General features: G+C 37.6%; 2 protein-coding genes across 9 annotated transcripts in view; both read right to left on the bottom strand.

The window, feature by feature from the left end:
- Positions 1-552: 552 nt before the first annotated feature.
- Positions 553-2,906, bottom strand: LOC102305775 (peptidyl-prolyl cis-trans isomerase). The gene is made up of 5 exons (XM_005947914.3): positions 2,737-2,906; positions 2,101-2,131; positions 1,355-1,443; positions 1,074-1,246; positions 553-979 (listed from the first exon to the last, which is right to left on the bottom strand). Exons 1-5 carry the CDS (start codon positions 2,803-2,805, stop codon positions 844-846), a joined length of 498 nt encoding a protein of 165 aa, XP_005947976.1. The 5' UTR covers positions 2,806-2,906; the 3' UTR covers positions 553-843.
- Positions 2,907-4,435: 1,529 nt separating this feature from the next.
- LOC102306079 (zinc finger, MIZ-type containing 2) overlaps positions 4,436-9,605 on the bottom strand; it is a 35,506-nt gene continuing 30,336 nt past the window's right edge. For all 8 annotated transcript variants that reach the window (XM_042214320.1, XM_005947915.3, XM_042214322.1 and 5 more), the window contains 2 exons: positions 7,917-8,126; positions 4,436-7,614 (listed from right to left, as the gene is read on the bottom strand). In XM_042214320.1, the coding sequence (XP_042070254.1) occupies positions 7,507-7,614; positions 7,917-8,126 (318 nt within the window). In that variant the 3' untranslated portion in view covers positions 4,436-7,506. The remainder of the gene's footprint in view (positions 7,615-7,916; positions 8,127-9,605) is intronic.

The following is a 9,605-nucleotide window of genomic DNA, read 5'->3' as shown; positions in this document are numbered from 1 at the left end:
TGCACCTCCAAGAACTCGGCTGTTAAACTCCTAAAGTTTGCAGATGACACCACTATCATTGGCCTCATTCAGGATGGTAATGAGTCTGCATACCAGCAGGAAGTTGAGCGGCTGGTACTCTGGTGCAGTCAGCACAATCTGGACCAGGACCACCCGACATAGGAACAGTTTCTTTCCCCTCGCCATCTCCCTTCTAAACAGTTGACCCGTCACACTGCTCCCACTGCCAGACTGCAACTACACCTTATGTACATTCTGTAGTATTCATTCCACCTCATTTCATTTCTGTATTTTATGTATATAAGTTTAGATTAGTTATTTATAGTTGGTTTACACAGCTTTGTGTGTGTATGTATGTGTATGCATATGTAATGTGTAATCTGTATATATAGATACGTGTGTGTGTGTGTGTGTGTGTGTGTGATTTACATTGCTGTGCTTGAGAGCCACCATCTACCGGAACCAAATTCCCTGTATGTGTCTGCACATATACTTGGCACATAAACACGATTCTGATTATGTATAAATAAAAGAGGGCATACACAAAAAACATGCTTTCAATTAGTTTATTTATAACACCACCACCATTTTATCTAGATTTCATTAACAAATGTGATCATGAAAAGGATAATGTTATAGGTAAAAAGAAATAAAACAAAATAAATTATTTAAACAAACAAACAAAAAATAACACGACAAATGACAACACAGCAGAGAAACATTTTAGAAGGAGAAAGTTGGTCAACTTGGTGTTTTTCCCCATTCTGACTGTTGATATGCTGAACCATAAAAACTGACTGGCGTGGATGATAAAGGCTATATCTGATAAGGGAATGAGTTACACTATTTTAGTTCGCCACAGTCAGCAATGACAATCTTGGCTTTAGTTGTGCCACTCTTTGTGCCTTGCTTCTCCATTGCCTTGACAACATCGATACCCTCCACAATGTTGCCAAACACCACATGCTTCCCATTCAGCCTGGAGAGCAGAGGAAAGTATTAGTATGCGAGAAAGACACCTGAAATAAGCTGAATAGAACCTGAATGCAGCAGCATTACTAAGTAGAGCTTACCAGTCAGTTGAGGCTGTGCAGATGAAGAACTGGGAACCATTTGTGTTGGGCCCTGCATTGGCCATGGACAGTGTCCCCATGCCTGTGTGCTTCAACTGAAAGTTCTCATCAGGAAATTTCTCTCCATAGATGGACTTGCCCCCTGTTCCATTGTGGTTGGTAAAGTCTCCACCCTGAAGAGAAAAAATGAAGCACATGTGGTAAACATACATAAATACATACATACATACATACATACAGGTGAAAGTGAGGACACTACATATTCCAAGCCTCGACTGTACCTGGCACATGAATTTAGGGATCACACGGTGAAATGTGGAGCCTTTGTAGCCAAAACCTCTCTCTCCAGTGCACAAAGCACGGAAGTTTTCTGTAAAATTAGCATATTGTTACTTACTTAAAAATATATAAAGCAACTAAAGTCAATAAAAATAATAAGCAAACTATTTTTCTGCTTTTGGTAAAAAAACAAAAAACAAACAACAACAACAACAACAAACAAACAAACAAAAAAACAAACGGAAAAAAAAAACCCTGAATACTCAATTTCCTGGAGGAACCTACCTGAGGGATTAATAAAGTTCTATCATCTTTACAGTAAATTTGAAACTTCATGGATAACAATGATAATTATATTTTAACATTTTTAGAAATACCATTTTGATTAAGTAAGTTATGGTGAATTATTCATCTCAGAAACATAATAAATAATGTCATAATAATATAACTTTTAGGCAGCTGTGGCATAAACCTTAGTGGCTGGTGATCTAGTAAATTTGTAAAGCATTACACAGATCCTTCTCTTTCTAGTATTAAGCTATAGGTGTTAGTATCTCCACGTGTCAGTTGATTCATGTATTATTTTCACAATCTCTATCACCCATAGCCCTGACAGATATTTAGAATAAATCCCGCTGTGGTTGAATGGGAACGAAAACTTTTCAGCAGTGAAACATAAATTGATTGTTGGGTGTGAGGAAGCTGAGGACGCACAGTGACACGGAAAATGTTTTTCTACCTCACGTACCTGCAGTCTTTGGGACCACATCAGCCCGGAGCTACAGAACACAGAGATTTCAATTAGTGGAAAGGAAACAGGGGATTCTGTTTTAAGGTTGAGAATTTATTGATGTCATAAAAACACGCAAGTTTGAGACCTGCTAAAGGATATTTGCTTTTATTTATTTGCTTAAATTTTAATATATTTTTAAGCAGCATATTTATCGACACTCAACCCTATACTAGAGACAGCAACCCCACCCTTCCCCAAGCAGGGTGCGAATGCAACATCTGGAACATACAAATATAAATAGTTCATGTAAAAAACCGTTAACCTGGAACACTGGAGTACCCGGAGAGAACCCACGGAGACACTGGAAGAAAACATAGGCCGCACACAGAAAGGCTAGATTGGAAACCACAGTGCTAACCACAGTAGCACTAGGTTGCCCTCGGTTTATATTGTCACCTGACGATAACACTGACACCTACATGCAATTGCTTTAACTAAAGTTAAAAAATAAATAAATAAATAAAAAAAGCAGCGAGGTTTTAAATCTCATCAGACTATTGGGAATGAAATTGAGACTACTCCTTTGAAGATGACGAAGCTGTAGCTCTGGAACACGGAGTGACAAAATAAATGATAATAGGAATCTCTTACCTCCATTACAATTCTGCCGGCGTTAGCGCCATCAATTGTGATGTCAAAGAAAACTCTGGGGTTTCCCATGTTCACAAATGTGCTCGCGATTCGGTCGTGATAGAGAATAACGTGCTGAACCTGACAGCGACACTCGGGTCTATTTTTGGATGGGTCTTGCAGCAGCGATGTAAATGGCCCACAGCCAATCACAGCCGTTCCCTTTCAAAGACTCCAAATCTGACCAATTGGATTTAAGATAAACGAGGTTACGTGTGACATTTCCACGGCAACCCTCAAGGGCGGGGCAGGAAGCAAAACAGTTAGGTGCCTGACCTAAATTATTCCCTTTTGATAGACTTGTAGTCAAGAGACCACCTAAACCAAGACCAAGACAATACCAAGACCAGAGTGTATCGAGACCAAGACAAGACCGAGACAAAAAAAAGTCTTTAAACTGCAGCCAGATGCTGCTTCGTTTACGGGTGTCAGGCAAATTTATGTGTTTTTGCGATGCACTCGCACAGCCCTCTTCCCCGCTGTCTACTGTCTCACTCACTTACAGAGAGGACAGACGCACGCTCCACTTGACTGTCGCGTCTCTCACCCTCTCTGTTTTTCACATAATGATATTATCCTATATCCTCGCATGTGATTGGCCACAATATGGAGGGATTGAAGCATAGCTGAGCCACTGTGTGAGAGCTGAGCAGCGAAAGGAAATTAAGTGAAGCTCTTAGAGAACTTACGTTGTGTTTCATGGATACTGTTGACTCCAAATCTCCCCCGATCACTATGTCGATCTGAGACAGCAACACCGAGAAAGCGAGACCAAGACAAGACCAAAGTCCATCGAGACCATTACATCAGTTACATTTGGGGTCAGATGATGATTCATCTGAGCCCAAAACAGCTTTCCACTTTGCCTTGGTCCATTTTTGAATGAGCTTTGGTGCACATACAATGGTGACACTACTGGATCATTTTAACATATGGCTTCTTTTTTGCATAATATGCTTCAGCCAACATTTGTGGATGGCACGATGAACTGTCTGAACAGAAAATTTAGGAATTTTTATACATAGTCCCCCATTTTCAGGTTCAGCATTAATTGTACAGTTGACTAACAAGCAGTTTCATGGTCAGGAGAGGTCTATGATAAATTAAGTAGATCAAAGATTTGAAGCTGATTCCAAATGTTGGATTTCCATTTGGTAGCTGCTCAATGGAACTCTCAATATGAGGTCCACAGAAATGTCAAGGTGGCCATCATTACACTGAAAAAACAGATAAATCAAAGATTAACTTGGGACAGCATGCTATAGGGAAAAGTATGGCGAAAGAGAGAAATGGTGGAGGCAATGTTATGGCATAGGCATGGTTGCCAGTAGAACCAGACCACCACTGTTTATTGATGATGTGCCTGCTAATAGAAGTAGGATTAATTCTAAAGGCTATGCTCTGAGCCCAAAAATGCTGTAACATACAAACTATTTCAAAAAATTATTTATGCTATTAGTTTTATCCATTTATAACACAGAGTTTAAATATCCAGCTAAAAGCAGACTAATAGTTAACTATTAGTGAAAACAAAATTAATAAAGAGGACTAACCCAAACAGCAGTTGGCATTCTGATGGAAAAAGCTTTACATACTATAAATACATTCAAAAAGCTAAAACTAAAATAAATGTTAAAGTTAAATAGAAAAACACCATTGGTCAAATAGCAATGTTTAATTCTGATTCAGTTTCAGGAAGGGGACAAAGCAACTGTGAATACAATGATAATTATAATTAAAAAATAAATAGAAAATAATGGCAATTACAATGTGTTACAAAATAGGCAGAACATTTTTAAAAATCTTTTTTGTTTTTTGTTTCGTTTTTTTGTAGTAAATTTGCTTGTTCATACTTTTCAAATATAATTTTGCGTAGCTCAACGTGGAAAAGAATTTCTGTTGCTTTGTCAACACAATGTTGGACCACAACGAGTAAATAGTTCATACAAAAAAATGTCAACTTTAAAAAAACCACATTAAGAATAATTTCAACTTTATCTTGATGACTGCTGACTGTCCATTTTTTTTGTCACACATGCATCTTTTATGTATGACCTTGATTTTTAACAATTGGTTTAACACTTTTAAACATACAGTATACAGTGCCAACAATGATCCTTTATCCAACTAATAACATTAAAATGATCATGTTTAACAATTTGTCTGATACACACACACGTTCTCTAATGAAAACAGTTGATTATACAATACGTAAACCCGTGCCATGATGGGTTATAAATGTAAAACAATATAAAAACATACTAACTTTCAAATGGCAGAAAAATGCCATGACACACAGCTCATATAAAGTATTTTTGAAAGCCCTCAAAAGAGGGTAAACCAACAGAGGGAAAGTGAGGCTTTGTACATTTCACAGTGCTGAAGGATGTCAGAGAGACAATGAATGTCAGTGCTCTCCCAGCTTTATGTTGCGGAAAAGGCCTACTGGCAATGCCTTCATACTTTGGGCTTTTTCTCATTTACTCTATGATGACATGTGTCTTTTAGCTCTACACCTTAACCACTCTCATTTTACATTGTAATCATTGTGTATTTAAGAAAATGTTTGTCAGTTTTCTTTATCTTGCATTATCATCAATTCCCAGAAGATGACCACAACTAAGAAATGCATCATGCTACCAATTAGTGGGTCTCAAGCAAGAAATACTTGTATGAATAAATATAGTTACTTATAGTATTTAATTTAAATAAAATTGCACAAAATCATCAATCTTTACCCGAATAAATATAAACAAACTAAATTATGTAAGGTTAATATTTAGTTATTTAATTACCAAAAATGTCCAATGTAATCCTCTTCAGTTTCCCAAAGTTGGCTCAAACTCATCAAACCACTGCTGCTTGAAAATAACTATAAATACTTTTAAATGACCCCAAGTTTACTGAGTTTGGATCATACCACATTCCTTTGCAATCTTGTAAATTTGAATTTTCTCATAAATTGACCACAGCATTATAAGGTTAGATCAACCTCACCTCACCATTGACACCACTCATGGCTTCCCCCATTATAATCTCAGAAGATCTGGCTGTTCTTATAAATAGATCACACAATGCTTGTTTGGATTAACATCAACTTCCAACAGATATCACTTACAAATTTATGATTTATAATATGAGAATGTCAGAGCTATTCTTGTGTGTGTGTATATATATATATATATATATATATCAGCTCTTTCAATGATGGTCCCATGTAATATTTTCATACGAATAAAAGGGAAACTGCTCCAGCAACTCTTTACACCCTATATGTGATTTGACCTCAGTAACTTATTTCTGAGTTTAGTTTACAAAAAACTGTTTTGTAAATCTTATTCACACTATGCTTTAAAATGAAAGTTTATATGACTTGTGATCGACATGTCATTAGCCAATACACAACTAGTTTCGCAGTCAGACCCGCCCCTCCTTGTCACATTCAAATGTTTGTTAACCAAAAGCTGAAAACAGTAAATTCAAACCTTCAAACGGGGCTCCAACTTATATACCGTCTATCGAAAACACACTTATCCCAAGCCCCAGTTTGATTTAACTGGTCATTCTTGGGCAATGTGTTTATGTAAATAACCAGTACTTAATGTTTTCTATTGCTTTCCATTGTATTACTAACAAAAATCTTAGAAAAACAGGTGCTTTCAACTTTTTCAACTCAGAAAGTGAGCTCATAGTTGGATTTGACTTTCCCCTCAAAAATGAAATGCAACAATGAACCTGCACAGCCATGATACAACCCTGGCCGTTGGTCACATATTCTGTAGCATAAAATTGTCTTTCTTTTGGCTAATATTACCAGACAATGCAGATGCAGACAAATTGCTCGTCACTGGCAATATGCTATCTGAAGCCATATCAGTATTTGAGTCGTGAAGTTTATGTTGGAGTCTGTTGGTAATTAGTGGGATATTATTGGCTAGAGCCAAACAAGTTTATAAATAATCATTATACCGTTTAGGAGCAGTGTATCCTATGGGGGAGTGACCCTGTTTAGCTTGAACCTTTACTTTTAGAACTGTGTAAACTTAACACACACAAAAAAAGCTTCAGAATGAGAAAAATCCCAAAAGCATAATAGGGGTGCTTTAAACTAAAGGGGCTATGTAATGGAAGGAAATTCAAATTAACTGTATATATATAAATAAATATATATGTTTTTTAAGCTGAGTTGGCATTAAAAATAAGCCAATAAGAACCTTACAGAAAAACCTAATTTTAAGGCAAGAATACAAAAATATTCTTGCATGAAACCTTTTGTTTCCATTATCATACTTAACATGTGGACAAGTTACAATACAACGATCTGCAGACAATTTGCAGCACTCACGATGTGCAGAAGTGTATGTTAATGTATGAAAATCCCCAGTCAAATTTTGGGAACTCCTTTATGAATGTACACCAATAAAAAAAACCAAACAAAAAACAATTTAATCATTAAATACAAAATACTCCAGCCAGTGATTTGTGCTATAGTTTCAAATGCTGGTCTGTAGAGTCAATGCCTGTGTACTGTTGCATTCTTCAAACTCATAATAGTGTTCACATTTCGAGAGTGTTCCTACGTACACCTTAACACTGTACTCAAAGAATTTCAGCAGCAGGACACTTCAGAGCAACTGATACACAAAAAACAACATAACACACACAAAGAAGTTGGTGAAAACTGAGCCGAGCTACAGCAAAGAGAGAAAGAGGCTGGAATGGAAGTTTGACTCAGTTGTTCTCGAACAGAGAAAGCAGATCATCACTGCTGTTGTTGGGAAGGTCCGGAGGGCCCAGATAGGACAGCAGCTCATCTGGGTTGGTCAGCTCAGGAAGAAGCTTGATGACAGATAATTAAGGAAAAAAAATAGACACTTAAAACGTTTTTAAAATTAAATAAACACTGAAAGTTTGAGATACAGCAATCTTATTAAAACTGTATTCAAATCTTTATATACACAAACAAGAACCAAACTTCTTGTTTACCCCACTCTTTCTGTGGATCATGTTCATATTTCTGTTCCTTTATGGGAAATGTTTTGCTACACTATGTTTATACGTTTTTATGATTTCTTTACTATTCTTTTTTTTTTTTTTTTTAAACTGAAAATTTAGTACGACATCAACAGGCCTCTACTCACATCTAGCGCATGATCTGTCCCCTCTCCTACAGGCAGTCCCGGGCCGCTCAGACCAAAGGTGCCTTCGCTCTGTCCGAGGGTATTCTGGGTATTGGTGCTCCGCTGTGGCAGAGGGCTGCTAGTGTCACACAGACTCGGGTTACTGTGCACACCTGAGCCATGCTGCTGGAGGATGTTATGAGAGTGGTCAATTTGTCCAGAATGAGCCGTCTGACAGGAAAAAGAAAATAAAAAAGGAAACAAGAAGGGAATGCTTATTTTACAGTATCACATGGACAACATTATTCACCACAAATAATACTGTGCAAGGACAATTTACTGAGGCCTTTACTTCAGAGGTTGAAGGTAAGACGTTTCTGGCAGCAACTTTGAAATAACGAAGCAGCTGCATGTGACAGGATTTGTTTTAGTGGCCGATGACTGTAAGTGTGAGCAAACATGTTGTTGATGACAGCCAAGCGCAGAGAAGCATGATTATAAGCTGGATGCCAAATGATTCAAACCAAAACAAACAACTAACCAATCAAAAGGCAAACACTCTTATAGCTAATTGATAACTTTTAAAATATTAGGGGGAAACTTTACATTTTGTCTATTTTGCCAAGCACTTTCATGACCATGAAAGGTGTGCATTATTTTGAAGTCTAAAATCAGAAAACTGCTCTCCAAAAATAAAGAACATTAAACTTTTACACAACACTCTTTTTTTCTCACTTTTAATGAGGCAGTGAGAGAACAGTGAGTTACCCAGGAGCTCTAAGAGACCATAAAAGACTTACCTTGTGGATTTCTAGCTTTATATACTTAAATTTACCATAACAGTTCTGCTTACTTAACAGTTAATAATAATCCTCATCTATCTTATATTGGGGCTTGGTGCAGACCTCAATTCATCCTCTATGTGAAAAAAAGCCATTTTAGCCCATTAAGGCCATGCTCCCACATAAGCCCACATTATTTCTGATGGGCTGCCCTTTGTTAACAGAAGCTTTGAAAAACAAGACCATCTCTGAATCGAGGACGGGGCCTAAGGGTACATCTTTCGCCATTTTACAATGCTGTGATTGCAGCCATTCCCCAACTCTCTGTGAATGATACTCGTGGCCATTGATCAGTGGTTGTTGATAAATGGTCATGAGAATTTGCATAATTATGATAAAGGAACTGATCTCCCAGCCCATTGTTCCTTCAGTGGGCTGGTTTCAGTCATTATGCAAATGTACTGTTTATAAGATTGGGGAAACCTGCAGTCAGCTGAGACTGAAGAAGTCACTTGGATGAGTGATGAAACGTTTCTCCCACAAAACGCTACGTCCAGATGAACAGAACCAACTTTTGGAGAAGTGGGCTCACTGCCAAACGGCGTGGGTGAGAAAAAACAGTGCACAATATCCACTCAGTAACATCCTATTACAGCACTCATTGGTTAGGTTAGCCGTTTACTCCGTTCATAATCTAAATCAGGAGCGTCAAACACAAGGCCCAGGGTCAGAACTGGCCTGACAAAGACTCAAATCTCCCCCACTGAACAGCTTTAGAAAATCTAAAGGAGGGTATCAAGCTTGGACTTTTAACTGTATTTTTATATCTTATATAGCTTTTCCTGTTGATAAAGCTCTCCCCCCATGGACATTAAGGTTGGGCGACGTAAAATTTTTCCAATCGTCAATCCAGTAAATGACGACAGGC

Source organism: Haplochromis burtoni, unplaced genomic scaffold (assembly GCF_018398535.1).
Source record: "Haplochromis burtoni strain Fernald_Lab_line unplaced genomic scaffold, NCSU_Asbu1 Contig_548, whole genome shotgun sequence".
In the NCBI taxonomy this organism is placed as follows: Eukaryota; Metazoa; Chordata; class Actinopteri; order Cichliformes; family Cichlidae; genus Haplochromis; species Haplochromis burtoni.
This window is presented reverse-complemented; position numbering and strand designations above follow the sequence as displayed.

Excerpts from the sequence above, each read along its gene's own strand:
- LOC102305775 (XM_005947914.3), bottom strand. The coding sequence starts at position 2,805 with ATGGGAAACCCCAGAGTTTTCTTTGACATCACAATTGATGGCGCTAAC. Across the intron at positions 2,132-2,736 it reads CCGGCAGAATTGTAATGGAG|CTCCGGGCTGATGTGGTCCC; the intron begins GTAAGAGATTCC and ends TGTGTTCTGTAG. Across the intron at positions 980-1,073 it reads TGCACAGCCTCAACTGACTG|GCTGAATGGGAAGCATGTGG; the intron begins GTAAGCTCTACT and ends TCTGCTCTCCAG.